This window comes from Notolepis coatsorum (assembly GCF_963971535.1).
Source record: "Notolepis coatsorum genome assembly, chromosome: 10".
Taxonomy (NCBI): domain Eukaryota; kingdom Metazoa; phylum Chordata; class Actinopteri; order Aulopiformes; family Paralepididae; genus Notolepis; species Notolepis coatsorum.
In genome coordinates, this window is record NC_140174.1 from 33686553 (window position 1) to 33706985 (window position 20433).

The 20433-nt window shown below is 47.5% G+C and overlaps 1 protein-coding gene across 1 annotated transcript in view; it reads left to right on the plus strand.

The window, feature by feature from the left end:
- The window catches only part of LOC311236282 (uridylate-specific endoribonuclease C-like), a gene marked incomplete at its 3' end in the record, with an annotated part of 38345 nt that extends 18740 nt beyond the window's left edge, over positions 1-19605 (plus strand). Inside the window, exons 2-7 of the mRNA XM_084323962.1 lie at positions 5449-5548; positions 9137-9248; positions 9401-9522; positions 16338-16450; positions 18091-18253; positions 19345-19605. Of these exons, the coding sequence (XP_084180088.1) occupies positions 5449-5548; positions 9137-9248; positions 9401-9522; positions 16338-16450; positions 18091-18253; positions 19345-19605 (871 nt within the window). The remainder of the gene's footprint in view (positions 1-5448; positions 5549-9136; positions 9249-9400; positions 9523-16337; positions 16451-18090; positions 18254-19344) is intronic.
- Positions 19606-20433: the final 828 nt, after the last annotated feature.

The following is a 20433-nucleotide window of genomic DNA, read 5'->3' on the forward strand; positions in this document are numbered from 1 at the left end:
CCCTTATCTTTTTGTATGTATTCCTGTACTGCAGTCTGTTGGGTAAATATTTTCATTCATTCATTCATGGAGTTGATTGCATCTCGCCCCTCTTGTCGTTCCCTGGGCGTCTTGGGGATTCAATATGGTGGTCTAAACGGCCTATTGTTGATGTGGGTATGTCAGAACGCACACATAGTGCTGGCTCAGGATGTGCTTTGGGCCGTTGCTGACTGGCGCGCCTCGTTTGCTTTGGTAAAACAGCGTTTTTATGGAGCAATTGGGATGGGGGTTTTTTCCTCTTCCGACATCCTGTGTGTTGTCGATGGGTTCCCATTCATGTCAGGGGATGATGATGGAATGGGTCTGGACATATGGGGAAGGGTCTCACGCCCTAGGGGTGGGCCGCCGGACGCGGTTCATACCGACACGTCTGGGTGGCGCCTTCTTTTTTATGTTGGGATCAAACGCGCATATCTGCCCCTTCTCCTGGGGTTGGCAGGTCGGCGTGATTAGGGCACGGGACTGGTTCTGGTCGCGCTGGTCCAGATCAGTGCACCCGTTGTCCGCTGGGGATGCAGATCTGCTGTTCTGGTACCCTGAGGGACTTGGGGTTTTTTTCAGGGGGAAAAATGCTAGGTCGATCCGGGTGTCACAGGGTTGAGCGTTATGGGACCCTTGTTGGGTGCGTTGTATTCTGCACTGTCGTAATGGCTTACGGCCGTGCCGACCTGTACGCGTCCGATCTCGTCGGATCTCGGCCGCTGTACGGGTTGGTCTTGGTTGGTACTTGGTTGGGTGACCTCCTGGGAATACCGAGTGCGGGGTGCTGGGGCTGGTCTTCCATATTACGCTCTTCTCTTGCGTTTTGGCGCTGAGGAGCCTGTTGGGTGGGGTTAACCTCCTTTGGGATCCTGTGCTCCCCGTATCACCGGGCCCGGTCCGGGGTGATGCTCGTTGACCCGTAGGCCCGGGATAGCCCTGTTGGGAACCGGAACGCGGGCTGCGGCGATGCCGCAGGTGTGTTTCGGGGTTCTTTCCTGAGGGGTTATGGGACCAACCATTGCATGGGGTGATGCCTGGGTGGTTGGTTCTCTGGTGTGTTGCTGCAGTGTCAACTCCCGGTTCTCCGGTTGAGGGTGCCCCTGCACGTTCATGACGTCTGCCGATCGTATGGGCTTTTCTGTGGGCAGCTGTCAGGGGTCGAGTGGTCTACGGATCCCACTTCTGACGTGCTGTTTGAAAGCTTGGTTATGCGACAACGCCAGCATACGCCCCTTCCGCCGGGACGGCTGTTCAGCTGTCCTTTCTGGCGCCTGCCTCGTCCGCAGTTTTTCCAGGCTTGGGTTGACAGCCTGTTGCCTGGTCTTTCCCCGGTGCGCTGCCTGCTTCCGTTGGTTACCTCTTGTGTGTTTAACCGTGCTGTCTGCCTGTTGCAGGGCTTGTGTTCCAGGCGGTGTGCTGTTGGGGAGGACAGGGCCCGCTCGGCTGAGGGGCCCCTTGTCCGGATACGCTGGCGATGTGGGGGGCGGGGTCACTAGGTGCCCCCCTGGTGGGGTCTTGATGCTGGCATCATGGACTTCTCCGGGCCCCCATTCCAGGGAGCCCGGTCCTTTGGTGGATCTGGGTCTTCCTTCGCGCTCCGCTGCTACGGCCTTGCCACGGGGTTGGGTTTGCTCTTGACCCCGTGATTCTGGGGGCAGTAACGAGGTTGTTCCTCCGTTTGTTCCCGGGTGGCATGCGGGTTGTGCGTGTGTGTAGTCGTGGGGTCAAGCCACGGTCTGCTCACCCTGTGCGTTGAGTTGCTTGAGTGCCTCTTCGCACGGTCGGGTCCGTCGCCTTCCCGTGAAGCCCCTAATAGGGGGGCTACCCCTCATTAGGGGGGGTCGGGGGGGCTCGGCCCTCCCTGTTTTTTTTTTCTTTTTTTTTTTGGTCTTTTTCCCCCTCCATTTTCCTCCGATTTTCTCCCATCCCAATGTTAGTCGTATGCCAATTCCCAGTCCCTTCCTGGTCGCTGCGCTTTACCCCCCACAGTCAGATCATTTGGGAGAGTGGAGGCTACAACGTGCTTCCTCCGACACACGTCCAGCCAATCACCGCTTCTTTTCACCTGGCAGCGCGGATTCTCATTGAGAGGGCGTAGCGTGTGGGAGGACCACACTATCCCCCTCACGTCCAATCCGCGCTTAGCAGGCGCCCCGACCGAACTGTAGGAGTCGCTGTTTACAACGACCCGGACCCACCCCGCCAGCTTCTCCCACCCTCTGATACAGCCAATTGTATCAGTGCAGACGGCCAGCCAAGCTGGTGACAACCCCGGAGCTGTGAGCTGGATTCGAACAGGCGAACCAAGCTCACAGCTCCGGGGCTGGTGACGAACGCAATCTCCGCTCGACCACCTAACCGCCCTGGCCCTCCCTGTTCTGATGGTTGTGGGGGGCTTGGCCTCCCTTGTGCAGAAGGTGATGCCAAGCTGAGCCCCTTAACGATACAGAACGTTAGGTTATGACTATAACCAAGTTCTGTTAGTTAGGGGCGACGCTTGGCATCAGACGGCCGCTGCAGCCCTTGACCTCACCTTGTGGTGAAAGCTTGGGAAGGAGGAGAGCAGGTGACCACACACCTGCTTATGAAGGTAAGCTGATGAGGGGTGTGGTCAGACTAATACTGGTATTAGAGGTACATTTGTGGAATTTATTCAGTACGCGTGCACGTACGCGAGATAGTGCAGAAGGTGATGCCAAGCGTCGCCCCTAACTAACAGAACTTGGTTATAGTCATAACCTAACGTTAAGTGTGTACTGTACATAGAGTTAAGTGAGTACTGTACATACAGAGTTAAGTGTACTGTACTGTACAATACAGAGTTAAGTGTGTACTGTACATACAGAGTGTACTGTACAATACAGAGTTAAGAGTGTACTGTACATACAGCGTTAAGTGTGTACTGTACATACAGTTAACTCTGTATTGTACACTACACTCTGTATGTACAGTACACACTTAACTCTGTATTGTACAGTACAGTACACTTAACTCTGTACAGTTTCTAGTTAATCAGTCAGCAGCCTCCACTGATGTACAGTGATTCAAACCCCCTCAATGGGCAGTTTCTGACAGCTGTGCTGTGTTGGCACGCGAAATAACGTTATGAATAAAAACGCGAAATAACGCTATATAAGGTTGCGTTATATAACGTTACAATGTACAGTTTCTGACAGCTGGGCTGTGTTGTCACGCGAAATAACGTTATGAGTGATTCTGGTAGTTGTTTTGATAAATATGTTGTGTATTCTAGCGCTTCGATTCGGCTCGAACATAACATTACATTTCCGCATTTCATTTCCGCGAGGGACCTCTGCTGCTCGTGCCGCGCTGCAACACACAGGAGCGGCAGGCGGCGATAAGGGGGCGGGCTAGCGTGCGGTCACGTGGGCGTCGTGGCCAATCAGAGAAACGCTGAACGCAAGTAGGTTACCTTAAGTGTTCACGCCTCCGGGAGAGTCATCAAAAGAAGCCGGCTATTCTCGGTTCTTGCTCCACAATGGTGGAACGCACTTCCCACCACAGTTAGGACAGCCGAAACATGACCAATCTTTCGCCATTGACTGAAAACACACTTCTTCAATGAATATCTGAAATGAAGGAGAAATAAATAAATAAAACGAACCTACTATGTTCTACTATCATGCACTTCCACTCAGGCACGTGCACACATAGAGGCCAAGGGGTGCCTGAGCACCTGCCTTTTTGAGCCTCATCAAAAAAGTGCCCTTTTTGAAAAAAAATTTAATTTAATTTTTTTTTTTTTTTTTTTTACGTTACGCATATAGACTGCCCTTCCAACTGAAAAATGTCAGGATAGAATCAAAATATTAGGGACAGAGAGAGAGATGCCCCATATTCCATTGCAGTTTGCACGGCCTCCTCCGCGGACCTATATATTTTATGCATAGCGTGGGTGGTGATGATGATGATGATAGAAACCGCTGTGGCGCATACAGTTGAATGCTGGTATTACACTCATTGAGGGACACGAAGAAGTCAAGTCCGATGGGATTTGGGAATCTCAAATACAAATCGGGATTGGAATAAAAAATGCATTTATATTAAACAATACAGAATATACAGCACTTCTTGGGGCTGTAGGGTAAGCACTTATTCCCTCCCCCCTGGACATTTATGGAGATGTATGGGCCTTTTAAGTCAGTGATAAAAGTGTCTTTCAAGGATAAGTGAGCTCCTGCACTGATTATTATAGTTCAATATTCAATATTTGATCACCAAAACCCCCCAAAAAAGCATAAAAAGGGGGCCCCCCGCCCGAAAAGGGCCCTTAAAAATCGTGCTCGCGCGCTACGCGCGCTCGGTTAGTATATACACACAAGTGTAGTGCCCTTTTCAGCCTTTGAGCACCTGCCCCTCTAAAGTCCTGTGCACGTCCCTGCTTCCACTAAATACTCTACCTTGCCTATATTACTGCCTATTATACTATGTCTCTACTACTATGCACTCAACACTGCAGCACCAAAGTTGTTTGATAAACATTGTTACTCAGCTGCCAGAGTTGTACCCTTCCTGCTGACTTGTCGTACAGAACTTGTAAGTCACAGGCGGCTGGATAAGCTGGTGAAAAAGGCTGGCTCAGTGGTGGGGAGGAGACTGGACCCACTGGGGACCGTGGTGGAGAGCCGCACGCAGAGCAAGCTGCTGGCCATCATGGGCAATACCAACCACCCTCTCCACCACACCCTGGTGGGGCAGAGCAGCAGTCGCAGCGGACGGCTCATCTCCCTGCACTCACGGACTGAGCGGCACAGGAGGTCCTTTGTCCCCACAGCCATCAGACTGTACAACAGCGTAATATAGTGCAGGGGACCTTGACCTCTGACCCACACACCTGTTTTTACACCTGTTTTTTTACACCTGTTTTTACACCTGTTTTTATACACTGTTTTATACACCTGCTTTTATTTAATCACGCTCCTATTAATATTGATGGATATGATTTAATTGAATTTTATCATGTGCTTATATTTAATTCATGATGCAGACATAACGTGTAATAACTGAATGAGAACTGTCAATGTCTGTATACTGTGTGAGCTGCGAGATACCCTGAATTTCCCCAAGGGGATTAATAAAGTATCTATCTATCTATCTATCTATCTATCTATCTATCTATCTATCTATCTATCTATCTATCTATCTATCTATCTATCTATCTATCTATCTATCTATCTATCTATCTATCTATCTATCTATCTATCTATCTATCTATCTATCTATCTATCTATCTATCTATCTATCTATCTATCTATCTATAAAAGCGTCAGCTAAATGACTAAATGTTATTATCCTATATTTGAATGATAATGATCACGAATCTTCTAATGATAAAAAATTTCCGTTTTATTCATATTTTGCCTATTGTGAAATTGAGTGCTTATGATATGTGTATTTCTGTAGTCAAGGGGTGAACGAGGAGCTCTCCGAGGTGCTGAACGAGCTCTGGAACCTGGATAAGAACCGCCTCAGACCTGGAACCGACTACACCATCTCCCCTCAGGTGCAGGCCGGAACCATGATTGATTGATTGATTGAAAACTTTAATTAACAGATTGCAGAATGGGGTACAGTACAGTATAGCTCAATACACAGTTTAGAGACACACTTGTTAAGGGGATGCAGACCAGAGAAAGACTTTCGTCTTGTTTACATCAGGGTCCCCCATTTTCAATTCATCATGACATTTATGACATACACCCGACATACAGATATACAGTACTGTTTCATCCAGATATTTATGACATACAAGATATACAAATATACAGTACTGTTTAAGAGAAACAGATCATAAAAAATATATATATACATTCGAGGGGGAAGAAACTGGGGAAGAAACTAATTTACCGGGGCCAGTTTTGAATTGCAGCCTCCCGTAGGTGCTCTTGAAGGAGGGTAGGGATTCACATTATTTTACGGCTGTGGGTAGGGCGTTCCACATTGTTGTGGCATAATTGCAAAACGTGTTTAGTCCCTTGAAAAAACAAAGAAGTTCCAGGCACTCTTCAAGTATATAAAAAAGCTTTAATTAGTTGCTTAGTTCATAATAGAACAATTAAAAAACCAACATGTTTCGGCCTCTCTATCGGCCTTCTTCAGGGCATCTTTGTATTGAGAATGTCATCATCCTACAACCACAGAGAGCATTATGGAATCATATTAAATCTAGTGCCGTCAGGCGATTACAAAAATATATCTAATTAAATACAGGCTTTGTAATTAATTAATTGTAGTCTTGTTTTTAGGGCCTTTGAGGTGCTTTGGTACCATGAGGTGCAAGCATAATCGTAGTACCCTTGAACTAAGGCACAGGAAAAGGGACACCACACTACACAACACTGGAGAACACAGATCAGGATTACATGAACACAGGATACATGGAACAGACGAACAACCTAACAGGGATACAAATACACCCACACATAACCACTCCAAAGGGATTTTGGACTTCATGTGGTCACTGCTTCAGGCATAGCCTGTAGACCTATCGCTCAGATCAGTCATGTTATTTGCTGATGGTTCCTAACGCCTTCATATCCTCACGTTTAGATTATTGCAACTCCCTGTACCTGGGGCTTAATAAGTCGACCATAGGCCGCCTACAGCTACCCCAAAACGCTGCTGCTAGACTGCTCACAGGTACTCAAAAGAGAGCTCACATCACCCCTGTTCTTGCCTCCCTTCACTGGCTCCCGGTGCGCTACAGGATAGATTTCAAGGTTCTCCTATTAGTCTATAAAGCCCTAAATGGGAAGGCCCCTGTTTACCTAGCAGACCTCCTCACCCCCTATACCAATGTCAGGGCCCTGGTTCATCATCTCATAAGAAGCCGCATGGATTACGGGCAGACAACCAGCCGTGTGTGTGTGGGTGTGTGTGTGTGGTGACGAGCCTGGTGGGGTTCAGACTCGCCACGGTTCAAATACAAACAAATTTGAATGTCCACACAAGAGCAATATCAATCAATGCAAGTAGTTATTGAATTCAAGGCAGAATCCAGCGGGAAAAAGCAAAAGAATGGTCGTGATTCAGTCCGAGGGTCAAAAACACAAAACAGGCTCGCAGACAGAAAAAGGGATTGTTCACTATTCAGGGTACACAGTAAATTTCGCAGAGTAAATTTTACTCAAACTGAAATTTACTGTGTAGTCGTCCAGGTCCAGGGTCAGTACACAAGGGGGTTTCTCAGCCAGTCCAGCGTCCAGTACACAAAGAACACCTACTCGCCTTCACCTCTCCTCTCCTCTCACTACCTCTCACCTTCACAACTCCGAATACTATCGCTCTCTCAATAAACAACAACTCCAACCTCACCTCCGCTCAACTTACTCCTAACTAACCTAGTGGCTTTGTAGTGTGTGGGTCTGGGCATGTGCACGTGAGATGTGGGTGGACTAATGATGCGCAGGTGTGTTCTATCAGTACTAATCAGCTACCTAATTGACTCTACTCCTTCCGTGGCAAAAGTATCCCCCATCCTTCACATATCCATAAGAGGGGGGGTGAGATCTGCCACAGTGTGTGTACATAGCATAATCAGTGGAGAATACAGGCAGATGCTTAGAAAAGGAGAGAAACTTGTGAAGAGTGTAGAATTGTGTTGTTAAAACCACAATGACATCATACAATACCATAGGCCTTTTTCGCAGGAGACATTTTGACTTGTTGATGGGTAAACAGTAAACACAGGTGTAAATAAGAAGGAATACAGCACACTCAATGTAGCTCCATTTAGGTTCCTTAGTCTCCAACGTTTTGACAGTGAACTGTCTTCATCAGGGTATCAGACATTGGCAATTACTGTAATTATGTTACCCATACTGTACAATCATTGAATTCTGTTGCCTATACTCAATTTATACCTACCTACTGCTTTCACTGTCTACAACTGCCCTACACAGTAATCATAGTACTCATAATAATAACAACCTCATACTATAGTCTACCCATATAACTCTGTATGATAGCATGTAAAATAGTGCTGTATACCGTATATATACATTTATATATTTATATTTACCACATACTGTATATATATATCCATATCTGTCTGAATATACTTCTTATATATACATACTATACACCTGCATATAACCCATATAACTCTGCATGTACAATAATGCTGTATATAGAATATATATACAGTATATAAATTTTTTTACTGTATATCTATCCACATCTGTCTGTACATGCCTGCATATAATCCTTTTTACATATCTGTAGATACTGTGGTATCATACAAATGTATTCTTAAAAACATTACTAATCAAATTCAATTTAGATTAGAAGTTTACTAGACTAGAGGACTTGACTTTCTCCGGCCAGGAGAAAGGACCCTTCATTGTGCGAGTTTGCCTTTTAAGCTTTCTGGGAGAAAAGGGGGCAGGGGAGGGACGACCAGGGGAGGGGAGAGGAAATGAGGATACAGGGGGAAGGGACGACCAGGTGAGGGAAGAGGAAATGAGGATACAGGGGGAAGGGACGACCAGGTGAGGGGAGAGGAAATGAGGATACAGGGGGAAGGGACGACCTGGTGAGGGGAGAGGAAATGAGGATACAGGGAGAAGGGACGACCAGGTGAGGGGAGAGGAAATGAGGATACAGGGGGGAGGGGGAGGTGTGAACAAAAGGAACTTCCACACTGTTATCCATATCTGTACATTCGTGACTTTTGTTTTTGTCTACCCAAATGTTTACGAAATGTGAGCGATATAATAGAAAAGAGAAAAAGAATAAAGTATTTCAATTCTATTCTATCCCTTACCTGCTCTTAGTTATGCTGCTGGCCAGTACAACTTACTACCATAGTGTCTTTATACCTGCATGTATCACTGTATATATTAATACTACAACTCTGTACAGACTATGTATTAGCACTATTACTCAGTAGTACTCATTTATATATCTTATACCCAGTTTTATCACCTGTACATTGTATGTTACTATTGCACTTTACTGTTACATTTGTACTCTGGTTGGATGACAAACTTATTCTCGTTGTACTGTACTTGTGCTGTATGATGACAATACATTTGAATCTGATCTAATCTAAATTAACCTAATCTAACATGTGTATCATACGTGTCTTCAGGGGAAGGCAGGCTACGTGGCTCGCGGCAGCAACTACGCCAGAGACTACGCCAGGGCTCCGCTGTTCACCTACGTCAACGAAGACAAACTCAAAAGCATCGAGACGTTCACCCGTAAGTTCTCCTCACCTCACCAGTCGCGCGAAGGCAGGCAGGCGGGCGGGCGGGCGACCAGCGCTTCACTTTCGCTCCCATGTTATGGGTAGTCTCTCCTGCGAGGCCCTGATGTCGCTACGACATTAAACAACGACTTCTTCCCAATGCAGACTTCATCAGCCTGCTGGACAACTACGAGACGTCCACAGGCGTCTCTGAGACGGTCACGTACGAAGAAATGAAAGAGAACCACCTCTTCCTAGACGCTGTGCTGGAGACTGACGTCATGAAGGTATAATAATAATACATATGGGAGGGTGTGGAAATATCTCAACTACTCCTTTCCGTGGACAAATCCTTTGGAGGATGGAACTAGAATCAGTATGACTTTGACGAATTAAGTTATATTTCGTTATAGCTTTGCGCTCTGCTCTATTGGAACTGTCCCTTTATCATGAAAACGTTCAACCATATGCACGCTCCTCACCTGCCTGGCCACGCCCACATCCGCTCACACATAAGCGGGCCATGGCCATACTACCAGCTCCTTCCCTACTTTCACCACGTGAGGTCCGTGTATAGCACCTCTTCAAGTTCAGTGCTTAAAATAGTTAGTTCAGTTATAGGAGCTGTGTTGGCATTGTCTTTTGTTTTTCCCTCTCTCACTAATTTACGGGAGAAAGAAAGGATAATGTCGTCACCACCGGAGAGTCTGACCTCCACCGGCGCTTCACATTTGGGCTTCCTCGGGGCGTAGTGGAGCTTGCCTGCTCCACGTTTGTGGCAGGCAGGTGAGCCTAAGCAGCGCCCGGAGGAGAGTGCGCGTCGCTGGGCAGTTCCCCCGCCAGCGTTGCTCTCCGGCTGTGCAGCTGGATACTATTGCCGCGAGAGGCAGTCGGCTGGCCGACGGTCTCTCTGGGTGGGTGGTGTCTTGCGACGCGGGCTCTCCGCCACGCCTCTGCTCGATCATGTCAATTGGCGGTGAGCGGCGGGGGCGGACGGTCTAAACAGATGTGTCAGTTGTGCGGGTCGGCTGCTCAGGCATACGGCCCCGCAGAACAGCCGGCTCCAGGCGAGGATTCCTCCGTTACCTCTCCATCACGTCCGAGATACAGTAACTGGCTGTTAGCCTGTAGCTAACCATTAGCCGGTAGCTAAACCGTTGGCCTATGGCCGGCCGTTAGCCTGTAGCCTGGCCGTTAGCTTGTAGCTAGCCGTTAGCCGGTAACGTCCTATGGACAATTGGGATTGCATGGAGGGGACGGGGAGTTCTTGTTTGACGCCCCAAGAAGACAGAGGCTTTGTTTTCCTGGGAGCCCCGATTCCGAGTCTGGGTTCAAGTCCCACCTCTGAGGAAGGATGCCCACTGCCATCCACACTGGACGTAGGCCCCCGCCTATCAAAAAGAAAGTGGGTTGGCCTCCCGGCGCGAGGGATGCGAGCTTGCATGTTTTTTATCCCGAGCTTAAGGCGGGGCTTCGCTGCCGACGCCACTGTATCTCTGGCAACACTGTCCTGTGAAGGAGGCGGGCGTTGTCTGCCTTTTTTCTTTGGGCTAAAGAAGAGGCAGTCGGCTGTCTGGAGTGACCAGGCCTGCATCGCTATTCCCCACCTTACGTAGCTTTAGTAGTAGCCGGTAGCTAACGGTGGGCCTGTAAGAGCTAGCCGTTAGCTTGCTGCTGGCCGTTAGCCTGAATACAGTTGCTGGCCGTTAGCCGGTAGCTAACGGTGGGCCGGTAAGAGCTAGCCATTAGCCGGTAGCTGGCCGTTGGTCGGTAGCTAACAGTGGGCCTGTAAGGGCTAGCCGTTAGCTTGTTGCTAACCATTAGCGACAGCCGTGGGGAGGTAGCGGGCCCTGGACACTCTGATTCGACGTCATCTCTGGCAGAGGATGTCGTCAGCCTGCAACACGGCCGGCCGAAGGATGTGGGCGAAACGCCGGAGCAGGACTCTAGCCGTCGCCACTACTGGGCCCGCCAGCAAGAGGCCTCGTCAACGAGGTGGACCAGCCATTGTTGCGGCCAATCGTCCTGCACCCGGGGGTCAGGTAGGACACGTTACCACTTATGCCCCACTCTCCCTCCCCCCAAAATGTTTTTGGTTGATAACACAAAGGGTCCTTCCTAGGGGGGAATGTTTTTGTTTAACAAAACGTGTGTTTACCTCACTGTATTTTGGGGGATACGACGTGTGCTATATAAACCCACAGCTACAAATGCTGAGGGCGCCTTCTTGCTTGGGAGTTTGTGCAGATTTCTCTGAAATATGCTTGGTTGCTGTTGTGTATAACTTGCAAGGCCTGTGTTCTAGCACTTAGCCAGGGGCTTATGTCCTTTCTCTCTACCTAAGCCAGTGTTTTTTCTTACGTGGTAAGAGTGAACTTGACGGCTTCATTGTATGATGAGGGTTGTGTGTGTTTCATGAAAACGTAGCATTTCAGATTCAGATTCAGATTCCTTTATTAAGCCATTTGTGTAAAAACACATTGGTAATTGTTGCAGCATTACAGTGTATGCATTTCTTCCTTTCTTTTTTCACAGTAAACTACAAACACCAACACAGACACAGGACAAAAAACAGTGCAGTGGAGGATTAATCAATTAAATACATATATATATATATATAAAGTGTAGAGTGCAGAGTTCCAGTAAGGACTAGTGCAGTGCAGTCAGTGTCATTGTGCCAGTGTCACTTGGGGGCAGAGGGGGGGGGGGACCTGAGGCATTGATCAGCCTGGCGGATGAGGGGAAGAAGCTCAGTCTGTGACGAGCTTTCACAGCCTTTGGGATCCTCAGCCTTCTCCCAGAGGGGAGCAGGGTGAAGAGGCTGTGACCGGGGTGGGAGGGGTCGGCCATGATCTTCCTCGCCCTCTTCAGCGCCCTGGAGTCGTGCAGGGACCTGAGGGAGGGCAGGGGACAGCCGATCACCCTCTCCGCGGAGCGAATCACCCGCTGCAGCTTGGCGAGATCTTTTGCCGCTGCAGCGGGGAACCAGGAGATGATGGAGTGGGTGAGGATGGACTCAATGATGGCCGTGTAGAATGGGGCCATCATGGTCCTCGGCAGTTTGTATTTCTTCAACTGCCGGAGGAAGAACATCCTCCCCTGGGCCTTTTTGAGCAGTTGCATTTGAGTCCGCAACTGGTGTGCTATTGTTAGCTTACAGAGTTGTACATATGTAGCATGTGAACCAAGGACTTTTTGAGTCCCTCTCTTCAGTCTGTTATTTTTTCTTTGCTTAAGGGTAAACGTAAAAAATAGCGGGTGGCAAGTTTTTTCGCACATAAGCCAGAGCCGTGGATAAAACCCGTTTTTTACACAAACAAGGTTATCGGCTGAGGTTGGCGTGCATGATGTAAAGCTTTTACTCTACAGGTAAGTATGTGCTTTCATGTAGCGTGCTATGCAACTAGTGTCACGGCTCTGCTTTTTTTATGGCGTCGTATCAGGGGTGAGGTGATGAGGGGGGTGGACAGAATAAACCTCCCCCCGGATATAGTTATATTCTTTACAAAACTGATTGGCCGAGAGGTTGTGCCTTTCTACCTATCAGTCTCCCTGACGAGGGTGTTCTCTCTCTCGTCACAGGGAGGGGGGGGGGGATTTCCCTGTCTCCCACACCAAATTAGGATAGGTGCGACACGGGATTCCCCCGGCCATTTGAAGACGTCACAGGCACGTTTTCTTATTGGCCAAGAGACATGTCCGTGAGTTACAGGGCCTGTGCTACAGACCGCTGTCATTGTAAAGGATAGGTGATGCAATGCAGTCGAGACTATTGGTTCTTCTGCTCTGCTCCCTACCAGTAGTGTATATTGGGCCGTTTTGAGTTTTCAGAGACTCCTCAGAGAGTTGCAGAGCCTCCTCAGAGAGTTTCAGAGTCTCCTCCTCAGGGAGTTTCAGAGCCTCCTCCTCAGAGAGTTTCAGAGTCTCCTCCTCAGAGAGTTTCAGAGCATCCTCCTCAGGGAGTTTCAGAGCCTCCTCAGAGAGTTTCAGAGCCTCCTCCTCAGAGAGTTTCAGAGCCTCCTCAGAGAGTTTCAGAGCCTCCCTCTCAGTGAGAGAGCCTCCTCAGAGGAGCCTTCTCCTCAGAGAGTCTTAGTCTACTTAGTCCAATTGTTACATGAACCTTTTTCAATTGTTTTACTCACGTTGAGGTCTCTCTGGGAAAACCGCTGTCTTCCCCTCTTACATAAAGAGCAGAATTGACGCGGTTGTTATTCCCAGGCTCGTCGTATAAGAGCCCGTGTCTGTGTCGCTCGTACTGGCTTCCTGCTGCTTGTCCCAGACAGCGAGGGGAAACATTGTGGGGCTCTTTCTTGTTAGAAATTTGCTGTCACTGTTCTCAGGTTCTTTACGAGCATACACACTGTTTCATAAATCAGCGTTTGGTCTTACGAGACTGATCAGCGATGGCCCAGGGTGTTTTTCAATGATTGAATCCGCTTTTTGGGACCGGCGCGCCTTGGTTGCCCAACATCATAAAAACGGCATTTTTTATGCTGTCGGCTGGGAAGGAGATTTTTGTCTCCGAGCGCCAGTGCACTAGGTTAGACTCGAGGACTCGCGTACATCTCCGGGGGGAGATGACGGAGTAGATCAAACATTGGCAGGGGGGTTTCATGCCTGTTAGGTGGGCCACCGGGAGCGGTGAGTTCGTGTACTGACCGTCTTGGTGGCGCCCTCTGTGATGTTTTGGATCGACACGTGTACCTACCCCTCTCTTAGGACTGGGGGCGGCGGCGGCATGACAAGGGCACAGGACAAGTTCTGGTACCCCAAAGGACCCTGAGCTTTTCCGGGGGGGAAATGCCTGGGTGGGCCGGACGTCACAGGGGTTGATGTCATGAATGTGTGTGTCATATAGATGCCACTACGAGTTGCCCTTAACAGTGGTGTACATTGGTCCATACTATGTTGTACCTTTTTGCACAATGTTAGGTGGGTTGGTCCTTCTCCATTAATTTCACCCCTCCCTCCCTGCTAAACCGGGGATGGGAGGGGGCTGTCGGGGAGGCTGCTTCTGTCAACTCCTCTATGCATCCCTGTGTAGGTCCCGGTCCTCCAGGCCCAGGTCGGGCCTTGCCCTCGTTGACCTGTTGGCCTGGTTTAACCCTTTTTAAACCTGAAACGCCTTGAACTGCATTGTATAGCCTGTCTATACGCGCAGTTATGTTTCCGGGGTTTCTTAATGGGTTAAGGGAGCAACCAGTTTCTGTTAATAAACATAGGGGGGTGGTTGTCTCCCCGGTGTGTTGGTAGCAGAGTCGATTCTCTGGTTGAGCCCGGGTCTGACCCTGGCTGCCCGAGAGTATGCCCCTGCATGTTTCGTGACGTCTGCCAATTGTGTCAAACTCTTTCTCTGAACCTCGACCCCACGGGATTAATAAATTGGCAGGGTCAGGGTTTGTGGTGGAATCTGTTCGCTGGCGGAGTTGGCTAACTCCGACTCCGCGAGGTTCGTGGCCCCATGGGATTGTGACATGGTGCACGGCATACCGAACACCCTTTCCGCCGGGATACTGTTCTTATAGTAAGCCCCTTAGGCGCCTGTCTAGTCCGCAGTGCTCCGGGCGCAGGTCGAGTTCTGCTCTTAAGACCTGTCGACCTGGATTGAGGGATCAACCTCCTTGGAGGGTTGTCTCCCCGGTGCGCCAGCTGGCCCCACGACATTTTGGGGGGGAAGCCTCCTTGGAGCGCTTCGGAGCGGCGTGCCAGGGGGAGAAGGGCCTTCACCTATTTTAGGCCCTGTCCGATACGCTGGCGATGTGGGGGGTGGTGTCACCAGTGACCGTCTGGTGGGGTCTCGATGCCGCGGCCTCGTTGACCTCGCCAGGCCCCTTTTTCAGGGGGTCCTGGTCCCCGGGATGTGGCCTGGGGCCTCTTCCGCGCCCCGCTGCTACGGCCTTGCCACAGGGTTGGGGCTTTTTGACCCCGACCCCGCAATGTTGGGGGCTGTGACGTTTTTTGTTTGCTTCACGTCCGTTCCCTGGTGGCGTGCTAGATGCACGTCCGAGTAGTCGCCGGCCCTTCTATACGAAGGTAAGTCCCACGGTCTACTCACCCTGTGCGTTTGAGGTACTGTTCCCTCTTCGCACAGTTCGGGTCCGGTCTCCCTCCCGCCCCTCACTAGGGGGGGGGTTCCGGATCCTCCCCGGTATTCTGATGGTTGTAGGGGACCTCAGCGGGTACATCTGTCGGGCTTTCCGCTCTGCTCCACTCTTGTGTTCCAATAGAGCAGAGCGCAAAACTATAACGAAATATAACGAAGGTTATCCTATAACCCTAGTTATATGAGTATAGCGAGCGCTCTGCTCTGACTCACTGAGGACCCCACGTGTCTTCCGTTTCGGCGGTGAAAGACTGGGGAAGGAGCTGGTAGTACAGCCATGGCCCCGCTTATGTGTGAGCGGATGTGGGCGTGGCCAGGCAGGTGAGGAGCGTGCATGTGATTGAACGTTTTCATGATAGCATATGATTAAAGGGACAGTTCCAATAGAGCAGAGCGCTCGCTATACTCATATAACTAGGGTTATAGGATAACCTTCGTTTTTAGTATTGGTCATAATCTGTAAATAATTTGTTGACTAGACTACAGTGTAGGCAGTTTCACTGGAATTCTGTTGCTAGGGAACAGTTTGGACCCAAGTGTATTTCCTGTCAGTTATTGCATTAGCAAACATTGCAACAGGAGATAAACGTGTCCTTTTTAGAATGTAATTGTTGTCACTTTGAAACCGTCTTTATACCACATACCGTAGTTGCCAAAGAATAGAGGTCTTACATGTAATGTTTATGTAGTTCTCTTTCTTCCAGCATGGCTGCCTGTAACCATTGGTAACCGCTTTCAAAAGGAAATACCTAATTTCTATGCAGTGGAAGAGTTACACTGGAAAAGCATGATATTACTGTGATTTGTTTACAAGATCCAGTAATAAGACCAAATATATATTATGTTTTTTCTATTTTACACATATCACATAGCAACTGTTGTCTCTTCCATTGCCATATACAAAACAATGGATGCTATGTTACAGGCAGCCATGCTGGAAGACATGACCCTGTTTATTTTGTATTGATTTATTTATGAATAGCTTATTTTGTTTCATAGTGTGCTCACAAGTATCTGGTCAGCAAGAGGCAGTCTCCGTCAGACCAGCTGCAGTTCAAAAAGCAGTTGCATGACATCTGGTTCCGCCTGTACCACAGGGACAGGAGTGGTGGGTGAGTGTCTCCAGTAACGTCCTCTTGAATCGACAAATCCATCATTCATAAAGTCCTGCACATAAAAATGTGTAGATATGGTGTACATAAAAACCTTGGAAATAATTTTTCGTGCTAAGAGTAAAAGCCTACCAGTTTGTATTCAATGTCTCTTTAAACCAAGAGAAGGAAAGTATAATTTAAGAGGGTTATGTATTCTTAAACCATGTAAAAAAGTAAGAACTAATGTAAAAGCTAGATGTGTTTTTGGAGTTAAACTATGGAATAGCCTTAGTGACGGGTTGAAGTTGTGTACTTCTCAGGGGATTTTTTTTTTTAAATAATTCAGGAGTACAGTTTTGAGTAAAACATCAAACATTTGTTTTTTCCAAAAATATATCTTGCAGCATATTTTAAGTAATTTTTTTTTAAATATTAAAATATATTTAGTTTTTAAGAATTGTAAAGGATAGGCAAAAATAAGCATGTGCTTCAGCCTATTCCTTTTTTCGGTCATTGAGTTTGGATTTTGGGTGTGAGCTTACTTTGAATATGTGCATGTGTTTTTTTTTCTTTTTGTAAGTCCACACAAGTGTGTTTTTGATTTGTTGTAAACAAATACCGAAAATAAACTATTCATTCATTCATTATAGCTGAGCTCACTTATTTTTACCTGCTCAGTCCAATTTCATCCATCAGTTTGGTATCGCTGTTATGTCATCCTAGCTTCAAGTGAATTCAGACAATAATTTAAAAGGAACACACCAACATTATGGGAAATGTGCATACCGTCAGACAAAAAGATAGATGCCAATTTCCTCTCTGTGCATTCAGTAGAAAGCTATGTGGCTGCAAGCTAGCCTAGTTTTTTTGTTTTGTTTTTAGCCTTCTCTTTCTCCTATTTTTCTCTGATTTTCTCCCCGTCCCAATTTAGTCGTTGTGCCAATTCCCCCCCACCCCTACCTGGTTGTTGTACGCATGTTCTCCCACGAGTCGGTGCAAGGGTGTCCTGATGTCGAACGCACGCTTCCTCTGAGACGTGCGCCGTCAAGCCAGTGACGCTCTTTTCACTTGGCAGCGAGGACTCTCATTGGTGGAGTGTAACGTGTGGGAGGGCACGCTATCTCCACCAAGTCCTGCCCCGCTTAGCAAGCGCCGAGACCTGACCTGTAGGCGTCGCTGTCCACAACTCCAGATTCCCACCCGTCAGCTTTCCCACCCCCTAATACTGCCAATTGTATTAGTATGAACGGCCAGCCAAGCTGGTATAGCAACGCCGAGAGCTGGGCTCGAACCCAGCGTATCCTGCGTTGGTGACGAGCGCAATCTCTGCTACGCCACCTGACCGCCTGAAGCTAGCCTAGTTTAGCACAAATTATAAGCAGATGCGGATCAGCTAGCCTAGCTTAAAACTCCAGGACAGGTGTTTTTAGCCAACAGCTAGGCTAGCTGATCCGTATCCACTTTTTACTGAACGCATGGAGAAGAAATCGGTATCTTCTCGTCCGACTCTGGAGAAGACGGTACGCACATTTCTCATAATAGTTGTCGTGTTCCTTTTAAATTATTCTCTGAATTCACTTACCTACAGTGTCATATAATTGCCTAGTCATGCATGAATAATTCCATATTGCACCTTTTTTTTGTACATCCCTTTGTAGGCTGGATTCCTGTGGATTTGAACATGTGTTTGTTGGAGAGACCACTCAGACCAAGTATGGCCGGGAGGTCATTGGGCTTCACAACTGGGTTCAGTTCTACCTGCAGGAGAAGCACGACCACATTGACTATAAAGGCTACAAAGCGAGGGGCAACAAAAATACAGTAAGAAAAAAACAAGATTACATTTTCTTTTAAATAAATAAATAATGGATGTTCAGTTTGGAGTTAGTTGTTGATCATTTCAAACCTTTATTTCAACTCACTGAGGTTGCCCTCATTTACAGTGACCACAAGCTTACAAGACAAGTTTATCAGCAATTTCATACATATATATGCAAGATAAAATAAGAATAAACTATAGAAATCAGCTAAGACAGGGCGGTCGGGTAGCGCAGCGGACTAAACGTCTGTCTACCACCGCAGAGACAGTGGGATCGAATCGAACTGCCAGCGGTACCTCCGGCTTGTTCGGTCGTCATACTGACACAATTGGCAGTGTCAGCGGGTGGAGAGCCGGTGGGGTGGGTCCTGGTTGTTGTAAACAGCGACTCCTACAGGTCAGTCAGGGCGCCTGCACAGCGAGGGAGGGAACTGGGGGAGGTAGTGTGAGCCTCCCACGTGTTACACTTCCCCAGTGAGAGTCCTCGCTGTCAGGTGAAAAGAGGCTGCTGGCTGTCTCCACATGTATCGGAGGACGCATGTGATAGACTTCAGGGCTCCCTAGACCGGCAAGTGGGGGGCAAATGCGCGCGACAACCAGGAAGGGGAGGGGGGAATTGGCATAATGACTAAATTGGGATGAGAGAAAAATACAGAAAAATAGGAGGAGAAAAAGTAGATAAAAAAAATAAATAATCAGCTAAGGCAGTTACATGTCGACACACAGTGGTCGGAGATCATACTTTTAAATGCAGCAAAAGAAGGAAGAAACTTCAGCTTCAGAGTCAGTCGGAGGGCATTCCAGGTGTTGGAAGCATCAAAGGAAAAAGCATTTTCTTTCTTGTTCAAAGAAAACTGGAGGAACCCTATGAATCAACCAGTTGTTTGAACATGTATAATAGGTTCCAAGATTCCATTCCAACAGTGTTGTGATGTAAGAGGGATGTTTACCAATAAGGACTTTAAAAATAAACAAATAATGATAGTTATGCCTTTCGACCAGAAAAGACCATCCAACCTTTTCATAAAGGTTTTTCATTTGTTGTTGAACAACAGGTTGAATTTGATTGGGTTTTTATTGTATTCTCTCCCAGCCTGATGAGGACGACCACATCTTGAACCTGCAGTTCAGCTGGAAGGGGCTGGTGAAGCCGGTGGGCGGGTCCTTCATCGGCGTGAGCCCCGAGTTCGAGGTGGCCATCTTCACCATCGTCTTCCTCATGTCCACTGGGAAGATGAGCGCAGAGGTGGTGAAGGTGGATGAGTACGTGCTGGAGCTGGTTGTCTATCGCCACGGTTACTCCATCGGCACCTCATACCCTAAGCTGCTCAGCAGCAACAACAGTGACCTGTAATGTGGATCATGACCCCCGGAAACAGCAATATCTATCTGCATAGGATGGATAAAATTTTAAAAAAAATTCTGTTTTTTGTCCTGTGTCTGTGTTGGTGTTTGTCGTTTACTGTGAAAAAAGAAAGGAAAAAAATTAGGGATGGCCGATAATATCGATAAAATGTGATATCGGAAAATATCGGTATCGGTTTTCAAAAAAAAATCTTTTTTTTTTTTTTTTTTTACATTTCTATAACCTTTATTTACCCAGGCAAGCAAGTAAGAACTAATTCTGATTTTATTTATTGTCAAAAGTATGCATAATGTTGTGTTAATTCCACAACAAGAGATATGTAATGTTAATTACCTGAAATTATTCAATTTTGGGGGGGGGGGGGGGGGGGGGGGGGGGGCGGGGGAGAAACCCTGCATATATCGGTATCGGTTGATATCGGTATTGGAAATTAAGAGTTGGACAATATCGGTATATCGGTATAGGTAAGAAAGCCAATATCGAGCATCCATAAAAAAAATGCATACACTGTATTGCTGCAACAATTACCAATGTGTTTTTACACAAATGGCTTAATAAAGGAATCTGAATCTGAATCTGAAAATGCAAAGATCCTACAATTCTTAAGATAAGATAAGATATTCCTTTATTGATCCCCTTGGGGACATTTGGGTGTCATAGCAGCATGTGGGAGGGTACAGGTATGGGCAGGGTAATAGTAGAAGACATAAATATATAGGCAATACAATTTAATCTGAATATAGAAATATGAGAAAAATAAACAGTGTAAACAAAGGTGTAGATGAGGGTCTGTATGCCTTATCGGGTATATTATAT